Source organism: Rhinolophus sinicus, linkage group LG06 (assembly GCF_036562045.2).
Source record: "Rhinolophus sinicus isolate RSC01 linkage group LG06, ASM3656204v1, whole genome shotgun sequence".
NCBI lineage: Eukaryota > Metazoa > Chordata > Mammalia > Chiroptera > Rhinolophidae > Rhinolophus > Rhinolophus sinicus.
Window position 1 is genome coordinate 138,884,468 of NC_133756.1, and position 23,506 is coordinate 138,907,973.

A 23,506-nucleotide genomic window follows, 5' to 3' on the forward strand; every position below is an offset into this window, starting at 1 on the left:
TTCATTATCAGCATATCTGTTTAAAACCTTTTATGAGAATATCTCTAGAATCCACAAAAAAAAAAAAAAAAAACAGTATTAAAAGGGTCTGGACACTCGAAGGCTTCAGAAGGTGGTACATTTGAGAGGCTATTCCCAACAGTCAGACCTGATATAACTGAGGCATAGTAGGAAAAAAAGACACACGTTTTAGTATGAAAGGGACCTGGGTTTGAATTGGTAGTTTCCTCTGAAACCTACTCACTAGGTTTCCTTAAACAAACAAGCTGTTTGGCCTTTCCAAGTCCTAACTTGCCCCTCTGTAAAATAGGGAAATAACCTACCTCCCAGTCATATGATCTCATTAATCCTCAAAGCTTCTAGCACAGGACCTAACAGAGAAAATGACTGATGATAAATTAATGTCACTTAAACTCCAAAACTTTTCCACTTTAACCTCTTGGTATGGGAATCTAAAATGTCATACACTTCTCTGCCTCCTTAAAAATTTTTACTAAACAAATTATGCCCTTTCCTTGATGCCTCAATCATCATAATGACCAACTATAGTATTATGCTGTTACAACACTGGAGCTAGGGAGGCGGAGGGGCATGGCACTGGTGCTGGTGTTTAAATATAATAGAGTCCTGTGGTCTCCTCTCTTACAGTGCTTTTTCATTATTGGAACTGAGAAGCCACAATCAAGTTTGGTAAAATTATATAAATGCATAAATAAGCTCAAAAGAGAAGCTCCCCCCTTAAGTTTTAAGGTATTGACTTAGTAACTGCACTTCTTATTACTCATTTATTTTCACTTTCATGGCGTATTTGAGATTTTATATATATATGGTTTTGTTTTTTGTTTTTTCTGCTTTGCTGGCTTTGTGACCATGTGGAAGTACAGAGGGACTTTTGCTTAAAAATCTTTGTTACAAAAATAATGTCATTACTAGTTAGCCCTGCGGCAATACAGTATGCAACTTAAGTTTATCCCTGGACATACTGAACATTTACTAATGAAAACAACATGATGTCTTAGATTTGCTTCAAAATAATCTAAGGAGAAGAGGGATTGGAAGGGTTAGTGACTGGGATGAAGAGGAAACCAGGTTTACCATGTGCTGTTGACAACTGCCAAAGTTGGGTGGGTGATGGGTACCGGGGTGAGGTGTGAGGTCTGAGGGAATGGGAGGGGAGGTGATTATATTATACTATTCTATTTTCTTTTGGGAATTCCAAACCTATACTCAAGTTTAAAACAAATGAACAAAAACAAACAAAAACTGTGTCTCCAATTCAGAGAAACTGGGTACTGACTGGTATGGGTTCTGATTTGCTATGTAACTCAGGTATTCACTGAAGTTTCATTAAGCCCTCTATTTTCTCATCTGTAAAACGAGGGTTTGATGTTATTTCTAAGAATTTGGACAATTGACTAAATTTAGTATCATGCAGGTTTCTTAATCATTTGCTTTTAAATAAAGATTTAATTGATGGTATTCTCTTAAATTTCACAATTTGTTTTCCGTTAGTATGATAAAACCTTCTAAATTTCAGCAGTGTTCTTCCAACATTTCTTCTAACACTCTTCACTTAAAAAATATTTCACTTTAATTTACTTTAACACTAAGTAAATTCATTATTATACCAAGTTATATATTAAGGCAGAACAGATTGCTTTCTAGAAACTTTAATAATTCAAAACATTGTGTACAATATTGTTTCCAACCATATTTATAGCTCAGTTTATACATCTGCTATTCTATTTTTAAATGAATGAAAAGTTTTCAGTAACGTAAATTATAAAGAAAAAACTTTACCTAGTATATTTACCAAGTTATGATTTAATATTCATCAATGTGTAAATATACAAACATGATAGCAATTTTAAACACTTGTGAATAGTTGGCCTTACAAAATTACAACACACTGTAAATAAACCCCTCCCACATTTTATACAAACTACATGATTTTGATATACAAAGATTCTGTTTTTATTATACTGACAATGTACAACCAAGACTATTTACAATGCAACAAAGTATATAAACCACAATTTAACATTCTGCTACTGGCAGCCACTATAGTTTAGGAGGTAGCTTTAATTAAACAAAATGAACAGAAGCCACATTTCCCAACCTGTGTTCTAAAAATAATTTACATAAGATAAAAATTCATTATATGCACAGTATATACAGTTTAATTATTAAACTGCAATCTAGCTTCATGTTTTTAGCATATCCTGAATAACTAATATGGCAGTGGGTTTGCTATTGATTTAGCATATTGTTCAAAAAACATACTGAACATTTATAACTTTAAGACTCCACATAGCGATATGTTAAAAGTCCATAGATGAGAATCAAGTAAAACTTAAAAATTTTTTTTAAAGACATAGACCTAAGCTTTATTCCTTTTCTTCTTTTTTCTTAATGATACATTTGTCTTGTCTCACAAGAACACAGTATCTGAACTGTTGCACGGGCTCTTTTGTAAATTATAGTAAGGGGAAAAGGTATGGAAACTTCCATGAAATAGCACAAGTTCAGGAGAATCAGCTCACTAAGAAATAAATGTAAGTGCATTGTGTCATAATTACTCCCAATTTCTTACAATCAAATGCAATTATTCACCACAGTTTACTTTCTGTAAAATCCAAACCATAAGTAGATAACATACCCACAAAATTGGAACATATCAGTAGAACCAATGATATCAGGAAGTCTCTATTAATGGGAACATTATATGGAGCCATCAATTCCCTCAGATACTATTAAAATCCCATATTAGTAGTTTAGCCAGATCTACTAACCTCACACAGCAATCAGCCCTTTACTTTTTCCTAGCAGTGTGATCACAAAACACTGGGGGGAAAAAACGACTGCGATCACACCCAGGCAATGTAAAATGACTGAAAACAAATGTTCAGCTAGTCTTTTAAAATCTAACAGTTGTTAATATTGTTTTACAAACACCTTCAGGTTTTCGATTTATAAATCACTTCAACAAATTTATGATTCTGTTGTGTCAAAGATGGAAACAAAATGCTGTAAGGTAAAGCCTACATATACTCTCACAGTCCCACCTGGGAGACAATCCCTTTTTTGGCTCTGCAGTAAGTTGTCCTGAGATTAATGATCAAATATTAGGTAACATTAGCCAAGAATTTTTCTTCAGTTTTATAAAATCACATTTTAAAATATTCTTAAAAAAATGTTAACAGCTGTTTTTATCTTGTGCTTAATTCAGAAACAGGTAAAATTTTGCTTCTTATGGATCAGAAAACAATTTAATGTTATAATGCTATCACATAACATAAAATCTTTTCAACTGACAGACTTGTTCCAAATAGACCACACATTGTTTGGACACTGTACTTTTCACCACTTGATAGTTTAGGCACTTGTTCTTTGACAATGTCTGGTTTAAGAAAGAAACTGCCACCTTCTCCTTTTTCTAAGTGACACCAGGCAGTAATCACAGAAGTGCTTCCCAGATGAAAAAAATCAGACCAGGGTTCACTCTATAAACACTGTGATTTGGGTGGATGGGGGAAATCGTCCCAAATGTTAATTCAGTCTTTAACTCTTGGGAGATTGTAAGCATAGCGCACCAAAGGGAATCCTCGGCTCTGATAGAAGCAGGCTCGCCCACAGGCCTGCACCTGGTCAGAACTGTCCGAGACAAAGGAGTCTTCCTCATCTGCATAATCAGAGTGGGCTGACTGTGTACCACAGTCGGACCAATAGCCATCTGGTCTTTGGCAAGAACCCACGGCCAATGCAGGACAGCTGTGTGATTTTATTAAGTGTTTGCACGACACAGGCTTCGTCAACAGAAATGACTCACAACAGTCACACACAGTCAGGTTCCCCTGCAAGTGGGAATACATGCCGCAGTCGTAGTAGAAATCCTGTTCCACACAACCAGCTTGGCTACTGATAGAAACCGAAACCGACCCACTTTTCTTGGTAATGTGCCGCTTCAGTAACTTCCAGTCTTCTTTAAACTTTGGGTTGAAGAAAACATACAGGACTGGATTCAGGCAAGCAGGCAATGGGAAAAATATCAGAGTAACAGACTTCATTATCTCAGGGCTGATCGAGATGGCAGTGATCAACGGCGCAAATGAGAAAAATGCAACAGGGCAGAAAAAAATGCAGTTGGTGAAGATGAGCCAAGCAACGTGCTTAATCATGCCACAATGGGAGTTCTCGGAAAGGTCCTCTTTTTCCAAGTTGCAGTACAGTTTAGTGTAGATAATGGCCATTAACAAAAATGCTAGTGAGTTTAACAGCACCAAAGTTACAGTAAATCCTAACGATGGTGTTTCTCCTGTGGGAAAAGGCAAGCACAGGGGGGATGCAGAGTATTCCCCTCCGTGGAAAAGTGGGAAACAGCCTGCCACTGCAGCACCCACAAAAGCAAAAAGGGCAGCAACTCGGAACTGTTTGAGATGATTGCTTTTCCCATTTTTCATTATCTCTTTCGCAGACAAGCTTCTTTCAACAGCTGCTAACATCAATAAAAAGATGGCGCTTTCTGAGGAGAAAACGGCAAGAAACCCAGCTATCTTGCAGCCACTGCCAATCTCCCACCAAATGCCAAATTCAGCAAATCTGCCCCAGGACACAGCATCCAGAAAAGTTAAGATGCCGGTATAGGCTCCCATGACTAAGTTAGACACAGCAATCAGGCCTATAAACAATTTGGAGGAAGGCAGTAACGTACAAGATGCAAATGTTGTTAAAATGACAAGCAGGTTGAAAAAAAATGCAACCAAGAAAATGAACCACACAGTTAGACGGATCATCCAACTTCCCAATAAATATTCACAGGGCTTAAAAGCACCTAAAACGAAAAAGAAAGAGAGAAATAAAAGACAATGTAGAAAGCATCACATTCCATATGATATGGCTCAAGAGAGACACTAAAGATAGTTAATCTAGAATAATTACATCTGCTACCAAACCGAATTGAACCAAGTTGAAAAGACATTTCTTAGATATTTCAGTCATTGAACTAGGCTGTTTTGAAAATAACTGACTTTATTTTTTATTAAATACTTGGTAGAGCCATATAGTGATATTTAAAAGACAAATTTCACTTTTTCTTATACCTCCGTTAATATACATAGCATAGTGTCTAGCCCATGAAATGTTCTTGCTATACCAAGGGTTTGGAATTGGTAAACTGGAACTTGATTAAGGTTCATAGTTTGCTGCTCTTTTCCTGTTTTTGTTTTTTTAACAGGACTTTATTGGGGAATAGTGTGTACTTCCGGGACTTTTCCAAGTCAAGTTGTTGTCCTTTCAATCTTAGTTGTGGAGGGCACAGTTCACTGGCCCATGTGGGAGTTGAACTGGCAGTCCCGTTGCCCAGAGCTCGTGCTCTAACCAACTGAGCCACCCGTCCGCCCCACTCTTTTTCTTGAGAAAGCAAGATACACCTCTATCTGTGTTCTCACTTGTGGATGATAATGCCTGTTTCATAGAGTTGTGTAGAGTAAGTAAAATTACATACATAAGGAACCTAACAGGCTACTGGATACACAGCTGTACTTAGTCAAGATGAGGTCCTTATTCCTTCCTAATCCTAGTAAACTTTATAATAATGCATACACATATTTTTTACACCTTTCTTATGGCTTTAAAAAGCAATCTAATGAAGCACGTTAAGATAAGTGTAATTATCCCCATTTTTCATCCAGAGAAACTGACATTTCAAAGGGTTTGATTGACCTGACAAAGGTTATTCAGTAAGACAGTATAGGGAGAACTAAACCACTCTACTGTTAAGTATTCATACAAAGCTATATCCAGTAAAACCCTACGTAACTTAAACTAGGATTGCAAGAACTAATTTCGTAGCTGAATTGTAAGTTTCAGTAACTGACTTTGAGATGCTAGTTACATCACAAATGACAACTGCTTTATTTAAAAATTAGTAAAGAAAAACAAAATTTTGCCTTCAAAGCACAAGAAAACTGTGCATCACCACTGCCTGCAAGAACAGGTTCTGATTTATCTTTCTGAAATGTCATGAAGTTTAATACCTCCCATAAAGCATTTTAATCAATGAGATATTCATAGACCTAACAAGCCAGGTCTGCCCATTTATATCCATCTAACTTCCAAATAACACAGGAAACTTCTAAAAATCATTTTTAATTAATCAATTTTTTTAAGTTTTCCCCTCATGGAAGTGTTAAGAAGCTTTTGCCTTTGTCTCTGTACCTGAACTCATTCTTCTTCAAAGAAGAATAGCTCAGCTGACCTGGGAGAAAGGGACACCCTTTGGGAAGTGTTTGACTAGTGGGTGGAGTTCCTTTCCCTCAAAGGCCTGGGAAGCAGACCCCATCCAGTCTCTGTCTTTGGAAACCAGTTGCCTCTTCCGATTCTGACAGAAGAATCCTGCTCTCCTCCACTTCTGCTCCTGAGTCAGCAGGCACATGACATCAGTGTCTGTGCGTTAGTACAAGTGAATGGGGGAGGCAGGCCTTCCATACTGCAGCCTGGGGAGATGAGCTCGGATCAACTTGACCCCCAAGGTTTAAATTTAGTGTAGAGGAAATGGAATTTCTGCACGTTCAGGTCTAATTTCCCCTTTAATAAAGCCACCCCTTCCCATTGTGTTGTCAGTTTCTTATGTACATTTTCCATCACCAGAACCTCAGGGGTACATCCCTTAACTTCCAACAATTAATATAAAAACTGTTAGGTTGGTGCAAAAGTAGCTGCAGTTTTTGCAATTATTTTTAACATTTTAAACTGTAATTACTTTTGCACCAGCCTAATTGATACATTGCATACACGTAAATGATTCTTGCCAACTCTTTTTTTTATCCCCTTTCTTCCGCCAACCCCCTACTCCCATTCCAGTTTAAGCCGTTGTTTCTCAGTCTAGTTGTGTAGGACACAACTCCCTGGCCCATGCTGGTATTATGAGCCTTGCGCTCCCTCCAGAGACAGCACATAGCAGCCTGCAGCAGCTCACGTCAACTTCCTGCTGCTCATGGCAGCCCAGTTCCAGGTAGAGCTGTTGTTCACAATCTTAGTTGTAGAGAGCGCAGCTCACTGGCCCATGTGGAATCGAACCGGCGACTGCAGCGTAATTCTATTCATTCATCTGGTCACTTTAAGCTTCTCAATGCAAGGCACTGTGCTAAGTATTAACAGAATACAAATACTGTCCCTCCAGAGGCTCACAATTCAGCAGTAATCATTAGAGAATCATAATATATGATTCAGAGTTATCATTATGTCCAGATCACCCTGTGTCAATATACTAAAAAAAGGAATCTACTTTATTGAACACAATTTACCAATTATTTAATTTTTCCTTTTCTAGTAAAATTCTAAATCCATCTTTTCTGATAGATTAGGCAGAACACAGTATAGTCACAATGGTCAGTTCAGTAACGTTCCCAAGTCTACTCGGTTCAATGAAATAAAATAAAATACAACAAAAAGGAAAAGTTGCATTAAAAAAACACACACTAAAAATCCTTATAGACCAATAAGTAACTTATAGACATTGTCCTAAAGTTAAAGGATCATTAAGAACATGCCTCTCAATCTTTAATGTGCACAGCCCTCACCTGGGGAGCTTGTTAACACATATTCACTGGGTCTGGATAGGACATTCTGCAAAAAAATGCCTAAGTCTCTCATACACAGACCACATATGAGTCCGAAAGCCTTATGAGATCATCTAATCCTAAAGGTATTACAGAAATCACATCTATTCCCAGAAGTTTTAGAGATATTTGCCCAATGTTTGTTTAAAGCAAGAAACTGCAGCAAAATGTATTGAGCATACCTGTTGAGGGTGTGCAGTGGATAATTATTTGACTGTGTTCTTCATTTTCAGCACTGCCAGTGACACCTGCCACATCAGCAGGACCTGAGTGGAAAACACCAAACGGGGTTTAAACTCAAGCTTTACACCATTCAAAAGTACCCGAGTTTCCTGCAATCTTCTCTGGCACGCATGATGGAAGTTTGGCCTGTATGAGGCTGATAACGTCTTAGACGTAGCAGTAACACAGTAACTACCATTTTTCATACTGATCCTCCACCAATTCATTATAACAATGTTGTAAAGAGTGTTCTGTTTAAAAAAAATACATCACTTGCCTTTATCCTTGGCTACACTGTGGTCTTGGAGGCTCTTATCTTCTGTGTTTGAATGTGCATAAGAGTCACAACCCCAAAATGCACAGCACTGATAAGCATATGGTACAGATAAAGACCTGGAAAAGAATTGTAACATCTACACTGAATGACAACTTCACAGACTTGCTCTTGTTTTGTAAAAATTATTTTAATCTTTGAAAACCTCAGTCTAAGAAAGGCATGACTGTTACATGCTTTAAGCTGGTCATTATCCTCTCCAGGCCTCAGTTTCCTCATCTGTGAAAAAAGCTCTGGAATCAGATGACATTACAAGCTTCTCCATTTATGTAAGATAAGCTTTTAAAAAACTGGATTTAAATCGAACCATATTTAAATTTAATAGCAATACTACAACTTAAAATAAAATCTTATCAGGTTCCTTTTATAAATGAATAACCACTCAATTTATCATATAAAACTGATATAGGTTCATTCGAAATTAATGTCTCAAGTCACTTGTACCTTTACACCATGAAATATATTTACTTTGTTCATAGACATATAGTGAAAATATTTATTCTCTTCCCCCATAATAGTATTCCCAAGCCCTCTCTACTGTATCTAATGAGGTCCCCACTCTAACTCTAATGTCTCTATGAAGTATTATAGCACTGTATCAATAGGTTCACACTTACATGGTTTCTACCACCTTGCTGCTAATGACCAATCCACTGTATAAAAAATCATTCTGATGAGTAACTATATTATCTCTTTCACAGCATCAAGGGCTCCAATTCAAGTTGTCAAAAACTATGGACTAATGCTCATGTTCTATTTTTTTTACCAAATCTCTGAGGACTGAGGTAGAAAACACCCTTAAATTATAGCCTCCCGAAAATCTGGGAACCACAGCAAAAAACTAGGGCACTCTGTAATTTGGGGGCCTAACAGAACTTCAACGAAAAATAAAAATAATCAAAAACACACCTGAGATTAACAAAGTCTTTTGCTGATAAGGCTTCTTTCAGCTGGAAGTTGCCCACCAATTTCAGTTGATTTAACCCATTTAGGCCTTCCGTAGGAAATGAAGTTAATTCATTGAAACTTATATCTCTAAAATGTAAATGAGACTTCAAATTAACTCCTAAGATGCAAATCACATAAAAACATTTATACATATGTTAATGTCATAAATATTAGAGCTCCAAGAAGTTTAGGTGTGCTAAAATGACAGATCTAGCATTCATCTTGCTAACTTAGAAGCTGTTACTATACCAATGCAGTTTAGCATTTATACAGGAAACAACTAAGCAGAAAAATAATTTGATAGGTCCATTCTAAAACACAAGTTTCTGTAGACTACTCATTACTTTCCTGATATTACTGCATAAAGTCATCAACTTACAGGTTAGTTATTGACCCAAGCTTGGCAAAAGCTCTGTCGTGAATTTTATGGATCAGGTTTCTACTCAGATCTCTGCAATTATAAGAATACCATGTTAATCTTTTCAAATAAACTCAAATTGCAATTACTTTGACTATACTTTAGAGTCTGAGGTAGTCACAACATCCCTGATAACAAAGATCTTCAATCTTGTCCAACAACATTTTTTATGTTGAATGCCTCTCCTTCACAAAAATCTATTTCTTGGAATGTGTTCCATGTAGTAGCAATTCTAGTTGGCATCTGTTTCAAAACAGTTGTGAATTTTCTCTACCTTATCATTCTGGTACCAGTTTAAAAATATAAATGATATGATATAACCTTTGGTACTATTAACCAGGTGAGGAAAAGCTCAGCTCCTGAAAAAGCTGAAAATCAAAACAGGTTTCATATTATTTGCCTTCTCAAAGGTTAGTGATAATGCCCTGAGGGAAGACAAATAATCAATAAGCAAACAAGAACATTCCAGAAGGGCTTCAGATAGTCTTTTTTTTCTCCCAAGCAGGAAATAAAAAAACGTATCAACACCAGAGCCATACTATACTCAAGAAGGCACCCTGAGGAATTCTCACATTACAGAAATAATAAAACAGAAATAATCTGCAACCAACCACACTTACAGAGAGCTTTCAAAGAAATTTAGAGATTGGATAAATTCATTTCATGACACATCTCCTAGATAACAGGAAACCTCGACAAATGTGGTTCCAAATCATGAAAAGGCCAGCTTTTCACTGTTGTTGCTTATCCTTATCGGCGCTCTAGAAGTGATGGCAGCTAGAAGCCAGCCTTCCTCACTAGAGCCCAGACCCATAGTAAGCCTGTCAGCAAGGAGGAAAGATCTAGCAACCCAACCACCCGTAAAATGTTTGCTAATAGAATGCATCTCACATTTCTTACTGGGGATCTACTGAAAAATTGGATTCAATATATGTAATTTCACTTCATTGTCAATTTTTCAAATGTGTTCTGTATTTTAAAAATGTTCACTGATTTAGTGATTTGTGTGTTCTGCACTAAAGTTCTAGGAAGGTAGTGACAAGGTTTGCTTTAGTCACCTCCATATGCCCAAGTGCTTAATAGAGTACTTGGCACAAATACACACTCAAATACAAATACTTTTTTTAAATGAGTGCTTCTGCTGCCTATTAGCTATATTTGTCAATGATAGATACCCTTGGGCAGGGGTCAGCAAACTTTCTCTGTAGAAAGCCAGATAGTAAATATTTTTCACCCCCGGGTGTCATATGGTCTCTACTGCAAATATTCAACTCCGCCACAGTATGGTGAAATCAGCTTTAGACCACACTTAACAAAAAAGTCATGGCTGTGTTCTAATAAAACTTAATTTACAAAAACTGGGGCGGGCTGGACCTGGCCCATAATTACACTTTGCCTACCCCAGCCCTAATGGATTAGCAAACCTTACTATTATGGCTTGAAAACAAACAAACTGCACCTCTCAGGTTATACACATTACACTTTTTCACTCACCAACGTATCATATCAGAAATTCACTAAGGTAAAAAATACTGAAAGCACATTATTTGTAAAGTACCATGTGGTGGTACAGTTTGAACAATATTTACACATAATAAATTGTATCTTTAAGTATATTTATTAAAATGGGAATTGTCCTGATATATTTAATTTATAGCGTGACAAAAATTTTACTTATCTCTAATAATCATAGAGAAACTTACAGAATCCTTAGGGATATCAGGCCTTGAAAAGTACCTTCTTTTATTTGGTGGATCTGATTACGTTGCAAAGAACTAAAAGAAGAAGAAAAAGGAGGGGAGAGAAAATTATTTTCTATTTTAAAACTGAACATTTCTTAATTAAACTTTTTCCTAAATTTAAATACTCATTCGTAAGTGTTCAACCATATTTAGGCCAGGAGCAGAAACCTTATCTTAAAAGCCATCTTGTCTCGATCCTGTCATGCTTTATCTCCTCTGGGCTTGGGCGACCTGGGACCAGGGTGTGGAGCTGGAGGGCTTGGTCATGCCCTGAAACCATTTGTCAACGAAAACCCCCTGAAGCATTGAAGGGGGAACAGCCTCGTTTACCCCTGCCTATAACACTCCATACACCCCTTTGCTAGGGGAGGTTATGGTCTTTTCTAGCCTGACCTCCCGCAGCTCAAACACGCCAAATAAATTCTAATAGACCAGTCTTGGTCTCCCGCGACTCATTCCTCTGGCCGTGCCTAACAATAAGTAACATCGATTAATCTTGTAAAAGTAAAGGGAATGACTATTTCCTCATCTATAAGATGAAATGGTTAGTCTACTTCGTATCCCATCTCAAATTATACTGATGTACATTATCTAAATTCCTCATCAACATCATTCAGGAAGGAGAGCAAGAAGACAACACAGGGACAATGGCTCCAAGACAACACAACCATACCAAATACCATAGACACAGAAAGAAAGTTAGAGGAAGGAGAAGATCAAAAATGGGAGAATTAATGCCTCTCTGTCCCCCCCTCCCCCCCATCAACCTCCATCAGAGCTGCCCTATGAAGAAGGTACACAGTGAATATCCATGTCTGGTTTCCTTCAAGAGCCAGGACCAGTCTTTGTTTGTCTCGTTTGTATACACTGCCCTCCCCGCATAGTGTCTCATAGAATGCCTGAGAGGTAGGTGCCTAATAAATGCTGGTTGCATGAGCACACCAGGTACAATTGGACATTTATTCATAGGAGTGCATAATTATGTGAATCTCTAATTTCTTAATATTAAAGCCATTTATATAAAATAGGAAATGCTCAGTGAATTAACACTATATCACAGCAAAATAAAAGAGTAAGTCAAAGAACAACTTACATCTCTTCCAGAGCATGGCAACCATTAAAGCTTGGAAGGTCTTTTATATTGTTGTAAGACAAGTCCCTAAAAAAGCAACAGAAATTAACAAATTAATGTTATGCTATCAGAAAACTACATTAAAAGAGTTGTACTCAGGATCATTAAAAGCAACACTAAGATCTATAAGAAAGATATGGCTGAATAAGAAAACCAACTATAAATAGGCTTCAGATTTGCAAACTTCAAGTACATAATGTTGAGTATAGACAACGTAAAATATTTTAAAGGATTAAGTATGTAAAATTAAAAATATAAAAATAGAATACAGAAAATATATAAAAATTATCTTGAACTGGTCGAGTTAATGGGTTTTTTAATTTATATTTTTTATAATATTGTTTACACCATCAATAATTTCTATGTTGTTTAACTAAAAAGCTTTAAGAGAAATGGTATGCATGCTCACATTTTAAAAACCATTTCTAGTAAATCAAATATTGGGACTACTTAACTCCCAGTTAATCCCACTGCAGTTTTTTCTCAGTGGTAATCTTCACGTTTGACACTCCATGACACCATTTAATTACTTCCTTAATCAATCATTTACTTATTTTGTTACCATCTCTTTCCACCGAATACTTATTAACAACTTAGTAACTTAATTATTTGCTCTTGTAACATTTTTACATCCTTTATTTACTTTTAATTTCTTAGTTTAAAGTTTTTGGACAGCTCCATGCTTAGTTGGTTCCTGATCCAAGAAAGATTTGGCCTCTGCTTCGGCTATGGATGAAAGAGCAGGATACAGAGAGTTAACACCCTTGAGGAAACTAGAGTAAGGACTCAGAGTCAGGGTAAGGGAAAAAAAAAATCAAAGAAGAACCTAGCTTGGTTTTACTTTGTTCAAAGTAAAGTCACAAGATGTAGACATATATACATAACCCTGAAATCAAATTCAAATGCACATTACCTACCCCAAGGGGCTATAAAAGAAAGGCCACTCATTTGAAGAGAACAAATAAGAAATACTTATACTTTAAAATCACCAAATGAAAATAGTTCACTAAAAATAAAACTCAACATGTATGAAGTACATTTTTAAAAAAGGTATAAGAAGGGATGAAAAATCCAACTTACAAAATTCTAAGCATCTTTTGTTCTTGGCACAAATTACTGGATATACTGCTTATCTTTGTACCTGTCAAGGTCCTGTCGGAAAACATTGTTCATGTAAGAAATGATTCAAGCTGAGATGGTAAACAAAATGTTATTCTCATATAGAAAAATAAATACTCACATATCCGTTTATGGCCTAGAGTCTATGTATCCCACTACATAATTACCCCCTAAAATTAGGCAGGTGGGAAGATAAATTAATCCTTGATGTTGGTATCATTTTCATAGTAATTTAGAAAAGCTCATGACACTAGATGTTAATATTGTCCAGACAACAAGCTTTTCTCCGATGGACCAACAGAAAACCACTAACCCACAGTCACAGCCTGACCACAATTACCTGCAACTTCCGTCTCTCCCCACCTCACCCAAAACATTTGAAACCAACTTGGCATCTTGCCCCCAAACCTCATTTCTGTCTTTTCTTCCATCAACCTGACTCAATGTTCTCCACTTTTCTCTTATGCCCTTCCCTTTATTCCCATCTGCAGTCAATTCTTTCTTTCTCTGTAGTGTCTCCAGCATCTGACCCTCTCTCTCCATTTTCCCTGCTACTATACAGATCAAAGGCGAAATGATGTACAACGGGTAAGAGAATCTCAGACAGGCCATATGGAAGAACTCCAGTGATGGACCACTAAAGACACAGAACTCTCATGTTTAAATGTATTTGTCTAGCCAGGTGGATTATTCCCATGGCCTCCTTACCAATCTTCCTACCTCTTCAAGGTCTGATCAAACAATACGGTGAATGCTTAAATTTAAAAAAATTATTACAGTAAAAGACAAACTGCCATTACTCCTCTCAAAATACTACTCCCCCTCATTTTGAACACACTTATGCCATCGTTCTTGCCACTTTCTGAAGCAGTTCTAGAAGTCCTCTTTCATGAGTATCTTTAGTTTTACTGTCATGGCTACCTCAATGACCTAAATTGACTCAAAACATTTACCTTTCACGGTCATTTTGTCTTTGGGGAGGAGCCAGAAATTGCATGGTGCCAAATTTGGTGAATAAGGTGGATGAGGACACATCATAATGTTTTTATTTGAAGATACAGAAATTGTATCAGAAGTGATGTGTGACATGAAGCAAGACTCAGCTCTGAGAAACCTGACAGTATTCAATTTTGAAACATTTCACCTACTCCATGAAGCATTGTCTGATGGCCTAACATTTATTACTCTACTTCTGAATTCCTAAATCACTGCTTCTCATTTAGCACTTACTGCCTTATATTTTCAATGAGTTTTTCAGCTCTTAACCGTGCATACTAGGCTATACTTTAGCTGAGCTGACTAACCCCAAACCCAATAAATCCATCACCATGTATGGTATTCACAAAAGGAGGTTGTAAGAATCAACACAAAGTCTTCACCATCACCAAAAAGCATTGGCAGGCCAATGTTATCTTTACACCACCCCTCTTCCAAGGGCCACACTTACAGACTCTCCAGGTGGACAGTTCCGGTTAGATTGGGGAACTGCTGCACCATGGTTGCACCACGAATGACTCTTTAAGAAAATGGGAGAGAAAAAGTAATTTAAAATGAAAATTTTTCACAGCTAATATTTGCATTTTATTTTTTAAGCAGCTTAAACGTATAGTACTCTTAGACCTAAAAATAAAATTGCTTTCATTTCGTGGATGTACCTGGAAGTGTGATAATTTGGCCAAGTGTTCATAGAAATAAAAACTACCATAAATTTTCAGAACTGTCCTTTGGACTTCTCCCAAGGAAAAGAAAAGATTTTGTTTTCTGGAGCTACAATAATAAAGTCTAGTTTTCCTTTAAAACAATTGTATAAATATTCAGGTTTGTTTTCAAATTTGTATAATACTTACAAGGAATGCAGATCAGATAAATTGTGAAATGCTGAGTTTCCCACAAAAGATAGAGGATTATCATACAAATGTCTGTAAAAGTGCCAAAAAAAAAAAAAAATCAATCAAAGTTTTCATATGTTCACAAGCACTCCAAAACTAAATCTATGTTCACAAAGTCTATCTACCTAAAAGCCTGAGTTTTCATTCTTTTTTCAGATGTTTGGTTGGCATCATATAGACATAACTGTACATGGTTATATATTAGAAGAAACTGAAAACCACTTACATCGTTCTTAAAAGTGGATTACCATCAAATGCTCCATCAGGGATAACAGAAATAGAATTACTATGAAATAACCTAAAAGGGTAGGAGAAAAATATTTTGAAATGCATATCCCCTTATGAAAAAAAAATTAAAACCCAAGTATCTACTACTATTCAGTATTACATAGCATATAACTGATAACTACATGAGAACTTCAAAAATGTGGGGAGACTGAATTTTTAATTCTATCTTATCTTTTTCAGGACCACAGACAGTTCTTTTTAGACCCACAGCTTAGCCTGTTATCAGGTGCCTCATAGTCACTTAGCTGTACCTTCATCATCAAAGAACTTTAGACGCCAAGAACCCGACGGTGTTCTAAGCCCCAAATTTATCTTCTGCATTTAGTCTTTAAGCAATGCCTCTTAGGGTTTTAGCTGTCATCTCATGACAGACAATCCCTGTGATGCCATATACATTCCTATTCCTGCCCTGGACAGAAATCCAACTTCTAAAATGCTCCCCTATCCCTTTTATTTATTTAAATATTTCCATTCATTCAAGTCCAGTCAAATGGCTTCTCTTTAGTGATGCCTTTTCCAATGTCACCAAGGCTCGATAAAGTCTTTTTCTCGCATGAGTTATTTATTCTCTTCACTCAGCCCTTATTTCTACCTAGAAACTATCTGTCTGCCTTATATGGCCAGCCTCCCCAATGGGACTAAAAGGCTATACACTCCTACAAAGCAGAGACTGTACGTTATAACGGCTTTGGTTTCACCAGAACCAGCCTGATACAACAATCTATGCACAGAATTGTTCGTGTTAGCTAACATATTCCCAGGTGTGTGGTCATGTGTTGTGTTTTGTGGTATATGTAATGGAACAAAGATGTTCTAAAAATCTGATTGTTGCAACATTAAGTGAGGAATTCAAGGGATTTTAAAGCATAAATAGAGCGAAACAATACTCACAGCTCTTTTAGGCTTGGAAGGGCTTTAATAGCCTGAGGAAATTCCCCCAAGTTATTGTAATTCAAGTCCCTAGGAAAAAAATGGGGAAACTGTGTAAGAATATTGAAGAGTGGTCTCAATTTGTAAGGCATTTTGATACAAACGTATTTTTTTTAAAAACCTCATCCTCTGGATGGTAATCTTTCTTTACCAACTATACTACCATTCAGAACCCTGTAGGAGTTTAATTGAATTTACACCTTTTCCTAGAATACCAAATGGGGAAAAAAAAATCATAATTCTCCTATGATGTTAAGTTAATTTTAAAAGTTCAAAGAACTCTCAGAATCACATATTACTGGTACATTAAGTAAACAAATCACCCGAATGACATTTCTCAGGAAATTTACCATAAATTTGAATTTACTGAATATTCATTTATAAGTGACAATAGCCTGCAACAGAGGTTTCCATTTGGGGTTTTGAGTGGCTTTCTGAAATTCTGGCATCGGGGCAGCAAACCTCAGCCCTACCGTCAGCAGAATGACCAGAGATAGATTTGAACAGGGAGAAGGGCCCGGATGGCTTCACACAACTATTGTCCTCTCATAAATATGTTACGAACTGTAGAAATTGTTAACAGTCATTAGGAGAGAGAAAAATCAGTGATCTGTACTAAAAAGTCTTAATTCTGAGTATGTTTCAATTTTAATTATTTTAACCTAAAGAGCATGTTTGCACATGATCAGCATGGTTGATTTCAGAATGAGAGTAAAACAAATTCAAATGCTCAGCTCCTGAGACACCTATTTTGTTCTCCTTTTCTACATAGAAAGAAAAGTGGCCGATGAAAATTTAACCAGGAAGAAGAGGTTTAATGTCAATGTAACTGGAATAGTATACATGGTCTAGGATCAGAAGACCCATTCAGGTCTCCTGTTATACTGGTATTTACATACTTAGAAAAAAAGAACTGAGTTTGGAACTACCTTCTTTAAGAATGTCAACTTTCAAATATCCACTGATGTTAACCATCTTTTAGTTGTTTAGACAGAAAAGTGGATTCACAGAGTACTAGAAGATTTTCAGTCTTCTCAGTAACTGACAGTGAACCAGAAAAGTCAGTAAAACAAAATATTACAAACCATAAGCATTTCAATCAGATGTTACTTGTCAATCTAATTGGGACAGTCTCTGATTCATTTACTACCACAATGGCAAATATTATAAGTCTTGGCATAAAGGCAACTAATATAAACTAAAACAACAAAACTAAAGATCCTACTCTCGAGTACACATAGCTGCACAATGTCTTTTGTTCATATACTGGTGCAATGTACAATTGAAACACACAGAATTCCAAAATACTTTAACTAGCAGAAACAACAAAAATATCCTAAGCAAAATGAAAAACTTCATTTAGCAATATGAAAACAAACACAGTATTCAAACCCAGTGTTAACAATTTAGCAAGGCAATTGAAATCATGGGGAAAAAAAAATTTTTTTTCCAGAATTAACTTTATAAGGTTCAAAGTTAACTGTTTATCATTCATTCCAAAAAAGCCAACATTTTTGAAAATGCATACAGCCTGGCAAATTAAGCTGCTTTTTATGTGTACTTTTGAAAGCAATCTCAAGTTCAAACTTGTGTGCCATTTTTAACCATAAACTTAGATTGGTACACATACCTGTGTTATTTGATAGCAATATTTAGTCATTAAAGCACATTAATAATGAACTGAACTCAAGACCATTATTTTTTTCCTTTTTCTGCAATGAAATACAAAACTACACCAGCAACATCACAACGTGATCATCCAAAACATGAATAAACTTACAAGGTCTCCAGGTTGTCTAGTCCATCAAAACAGTGTCGACCCAGGCTTTTAATTTTATTGTTATGAAGATGCCTATGGAAAAAAGCATCAAAATGACTTTCACATCACCCAATAGCAACTATTATGTTTCATACATCTAAATTGGTATGGCTTAAAGCTATGGTGCAGTTAAACATTTCAACACTTGACTAATGGCAAACAAATAGCACGGGGTAGTTACGTCTTTATATACACTTTACAGACAGATTCACTGGACAGAATACCAGTGAAAAAGGAAAATATCTCTAGTGGAAAGAGGGTACACATAGTAAAATTTCCTTTTTATTCACCCTTATCAAAACAAAAGTTTTGATGAGCTTTTAAGTAAAAGTGAAGCGAAACTTTGATGAGTTCTCATATGCGGATGGAGGGGAAATGACATGGAGGGAAGTCAGTTTACATCGAGAATCAGTAACAGATTTGAAATTTAGAAAAGCCATTTTATTATGTCCAAGTTTTCAAAGATTAGAAACACCGAAAATCATATACTCTTTGAATAGACAAGTTGTTAAAAACATAAAATATCACTAAAACTTGTCTGTGAGCATCTCAAAATGATTCTGCTTCTTTTAACATTGGATACACTGCTGACACACAAGCAAAAGCTGTACCAAGCATTTGCTAAATGATCCAATTTCTTCTCATGATTACAAATGGCCACATATTTTAAAGAGATTCAACAGTTATCCTCAGATGTTAATTTTTAAAAGTATCCTATTTTGTGCTTTTAAAAGTCATCGCATTTCATGTTCTAAAAGAGGCAGCTCCCTCAATCCTAGCTCTTCATGATGCATCCTCAGTGAGGTATTTTCATAATAGTTTGTCACCAGAAACCTGTTTTTGTCCCCAAGTTAACACAAATATATGCTAGTAGAAGGGGCGGATACTTACAGGACCACCAGGCTTGACAGGTTGTTAAATGCAAAGTCGGGGATGCTGGAGATTTTGTTGAGAGCCAAGGTCAAGGCCTGCAGAGTCGGCAGGTTGCTGAGGGGATGCACAGGCACCTCGGTCAGGCTGTTGTCATCCAGCCACAGATGTCGTAACTGAGCAAGCCCCTCAAAACTGTCCTCCGGGACTGAGGTAATGTGGTTGGCATCTAAACGCCTGACAGAGACAGAAACAACCACGCTCAATAACAAATTCTAGCGGAATGAGTCAATCCAAGTCACACAACTCTCCAAGTTTTCAAAGCGAAAAGGAGTTATAAACATGACCAGGGCTGTAACATCCTGATAGCTTTAATTTCACTAGAAGTTCTCATAAAAAAATATAACAACTTTTCCAAACCAGTGTATGGAAGGCAGTTCTTTCCTTTCCTTCATAGCAAAGGAATGAATCTAAATCTGAATCCTTCAAGAATCCTTGGCTTAAAGTAACTTTAGAGCAGAAAGATGTTGAAAGAAAGAAAACCCTCACAAAGCTCAAGCTGGAATTTTATGTTTTATGTCTAAAAAAGAAATAGAACATATTTATCGAAAATACAGAAAAACAAGACAGTAAGCTGAGCTAAGGCTACTTTACTGACAATTTTACATCATTTAATATCTAATATTTGATGTTAAATTTAATTGCTATTCTGACTTGGAACCCAAGAGAAAAAATAAGAAAATATTTTTAAAATCTTTTTTTACAGCAACAAACCATTTCAATAGATAATTAACAATCCTTATTACCACCAGCCAAGTTGAAAATATAGTTGTCATGTAGTGGCAAAGCAACCTTCTCCTCTTCTCTTAGCACTAAGTGCTTTTTAAAAAATTAGTTTGTCAAAATTAACAATTAAGAGCAGGGCGAACTGTCCATAGAAAAAGTTAAACAGTTTCTCCGATCAGTGTTGTTGTGGCTTTCAAGCTTCTTTAATTTTTCCAAATTTTTTTGAATTAAGGACACCTTACTAATAGGATTACTCATACTTAAAATTAAATCCCCTTCTGAAAATATAAAAACTAAGTTCTCAGTGCTATTATTGTTGGCACAACCAGGCCTAATTGTTGGACTAATAGCTTTTCCAACACAAAGACAACCTGGTATTTATATGATAAGGGATCTATGTGCCAGGCAGGTCACAACTTTCTTCAAAAACCCCTTGTTGATATATCTTCACTACTTCAATTCACACCTGACAGGCTTGGACCTCTTGGTGAAAATGAGGGAACACCAACAGCAACAACAACAACAACAACAACAAATCCACTGGTGAAAAGTCAAAATGACAGCATATTTTTAAAGAAATTGAGTTTGACAGGTTTCAAGTTCAGGAAATTCATTTTGTGCCTCCGTTTCTTTATGCTGCTCCGACTTCAGATTCTGCAGTCATTGCCTCTTTCTTTCCCCTCCAGATAAGACCCAGCTAACCTCCCCCGTCCCAGGAGCGGCCTCCTTCCCACAGGCAGATTAGCAGGGGTTGAAGACCCTTGGTCCTGGTGAGAATCTGATGGAAGTTTTCTTTTAGCTAAAGTTGAGATAACCAACTGAAAGGGCACTAAAAATGGGAGAGCTCGGAAACTGAGCAGTTGTTGCCCAAGAAGCCACTTAGAAACAAACTTTTTTAGGCTTGTTTATTCCTTGGGCTCTCTCGAATCTACCCCTGAGAAGAGACAGGCATCCTTTATAGTACAGACTTGCAAAGTCCTGGCTACTGAGCTGCTTAGCTAGCAGATTTGGTGGCATGAGGAGATAGGAGACTTCACAATCTCAAGGAACTTCCACTTAGAGAGACACCGAACATATTATCACACAATTAAACATATAATGTAACTAAATAGTGCCATTAAATTCTACTTGCAGCTAATTTAATTGTCTGCAACTCACTCAACACATCTACATGGAGCCTCCTGTCAGGCACAACAGATAAGATGGTGAGGCCTGTCCTCAGGAGATTGACATTCTAGTGGAGATGATACACAATATGATAAACACATTTACAAATTATTATAGAGTCCTTGAAAAGTGCTATGAAGTGCATAGGGTCCTGAGATAAAGAGGAATAGGAGTTAAGAGTCACAGTAGCTATTTACAATACACTGATCAGGAAAAACACCTCTAAGAAGGTGCTTTCTAAAGTGAGATCCAGAGAAGGAACAAGAGAGAGTAAGAGCAACTGGCAGAGGGAGCTGGGCAAGGAGTGTTACAGTCCAAAGACACATCCAGGCCAGATTCAGTGGCAGAGACTGGCTCGGTGTGGTCTCAGCATCTCCCAGAAAGTCAGTGATTAGTACATGGGAGGGTGTGGAAGGCTGACAGAGACACAGAGGGGAATGCGAACAGGAACCAGATTATGTGGACCCCGTAGGCCAGGTAAGGGGTTTGGACTATATTCTAAGTACAAAGTAAAGTCCCTGTCTAGTTTCTCAATGCTAGAGCAGTTTAAGTTAAAACTGCTTATATTATCATACTGATGATAATGCACAAAAGTAAGTTCATATTCAACAAAATTATGAGCAATGTCTGCCTCACATGCACACAGAAATCCCCACTGAAATGTTTCACTGAGATGTGGTAAATACCATAATAAGGAAAGTGGTCAGTACCTTTTTAACCTAAATCCAGTATTACTATACACACCTTTTATGCTCCTGTAGAATTCTGTGCCATATGCCATCACAGAAAAGGGATAGCCTGAACTTACATCAAGGTGAGTTTGGAGCTAAGAGCATAATGAAACTCTCTTCTAGGCAAACTAACGCCAATAAATGCACAGACACAATTTCCTCTGTACTAAAAATGTCCCCAAATGTAAAGTCACACATAAGAGATCAAAAGGAGGAACTTGGGAAAATGGAACCCTTAAATAAGAAGTTAAATGAGAAAAAGGAGTTGTGGTGACGCCACTGGTTAATCCTTATACCTCAATTCACATGTGGGTGTTGGTGGCACACCCATCAATATAAAGAGTTGCACTTACACTGAGATTAATGTGTCACAGAGAACTTGTCTTAGAGCTAGGGCTTTGCATCAGTGACCTACATTATTAATATTCATCCTAACCAATAGACAAAGAAAGTACTATAATTGATTCATTTAGCAAATGCAGTAAATGGCATCAGATACCTCACAAAGTAGGAGATGGTATCGGCTTGGTTAAGGTATTCCACCATTTAAACTCTACACAACTATTATTTTATTTAAGTGCATTTTAGTGGTTAAAAGGTTAACACCTAATTCCCTTTACTATTTGTCTTTAAAATATGCATCTTTTCCTATTCTCAAAATCCTTTTTACATCTTACTGAGACTCACATACTTTTTTAATTCTTGCCTTAAATGAAGTTATTATTACCAGATAATTATATTAATATATGCAGGTATTTACTGATGAATGTCTACGTATGCTATCAACAAACACCTATTCTGTGTAATCAAAAGCTCTCCCTCTTTCTCTCTACTTTTAACTTACCCATAATGGAAATATTATAGCATTATATTTTGTTACCAGTTTCTAGTTTAAAATAGGTAAGCAATTCTGCTATTGTGGAAAAACCTAGAAAACTTAAGTCTTTGAAATTCTTTCATATTCAATATAAGTGTGATCTAATGTAAAGAAGAAAAGAAAAATCTAGTGGAGCAAATTCTGACCTGTCATTTTAATATCCTGCTCAGGAAATGTGTTAGCCATTTTTATGATTTGTGGGAGGCTGGTATGCTACCTTTTTATGAATACCAACAACTCACTTTGAGATTTTATAGTTATCATCACTTACTTGCATCAAACCACTTCTGGTCAATTTCAACCCCTAATGAACTTTGCTCCTTTTAAGCACTACTTCAAAACCACAAGGAAATCTTTCATGTAATTCAGGTCTGAAGATCAGATTTGCAAACTGACTCAAGTGCTGATAAGACTGTTTTACACCATGACAGAATTTCAATTGTATCTAACTTGACCACTACACCCACTATGCCAACAAACCTATGAACATTTCCTTCTCAAATAAAATAGGCCTGACACATAGCTCCTGGTGTTTCTCGTACATGTAAAAACATCCCAATGCCTTTAAAAAAATTTTTTTTAAAATGTTTTGACTCCTCTCCTCATCCCCACCCC

The 23,506-nt window shown here is 36.6% G+C and overlaps 1 protein-coding gene across 2 annotated transcripts in view; it reads right to left on the reverse strand.

The window, feature by feature from the left end:
* Positions 1 to 1,654: 1,654 nt before the first annotated feature.
* The window catches only part of LGR4 (leucine rich repeat containing G protein-coupled receptor 4), a 94,689-nt gene continuing 72,837 nt past the window's right edge, over positions 1,655 to 23,506 (reverse strand). Inside the window, exons 5-18 of one of the 2 annotated variants that reach the window (XM_019749172.2) lie at positions 19,352 to 19,567; positions 18,422 to 18,493; positions 16,603 to 16,671; positions 15,650 to 15,721; positions 15,382 to 15,453; positions 14,982 to 15,050; positions 13,496 to 13,567; positions 12,377 to 12,442; positions 11,245 to 11,316; positions 9,503 to 9,574; positions 9,085 to 9,210; positions 8,119 to 8,234; positions 7,802 to 7,885; positions 1,655 to 4,831 (exon numbers count right to left, since the gene is read on the reverse strand). In XM_019749172.2, coding sequence (XP_019604731.2) covers positions 3,555 to 4,831; positions 7,802 to 7,885; positions 8,119 to 8,234; positions 9,085 to 9,210; positions 9,503 to 9,574; positions 11,245 to 11,316; positions 12,377 to 12,442; positions 13,496 to 13,567; positions 14,982 to 15,050; positions 15,382 to 15,453; positions 15,650 to 15,721; positions 16,603 to 16,671; positions 18,422 to 18,493; positions 19,352 to 19,567 — 2,455 coding nt within the window. In that variant the 3' untranslated portion in view covers positions 1,655 to 3,554. The remainder of the gene's footprint in view (positions 4,832 to 7,801; positions 7,886 to 8,118; positions 8,235 to 9,084; positions 9,211 to 9,502; positions 9,575 to 11,244; positions 11,317 to 12,376; positions 12,443 to 13,495; positions 13,568 to 14,981; positions 15,051 to 15,381; positions 15,454 to 15,649; positions 15,722 to 16,602; positions 16,672 to 18,421; positions 18,494 to 19,351; positions 19,568 to 23,506) is intronic. The other variant, XM_074336154.1, reaches the window with a different exon arrangement.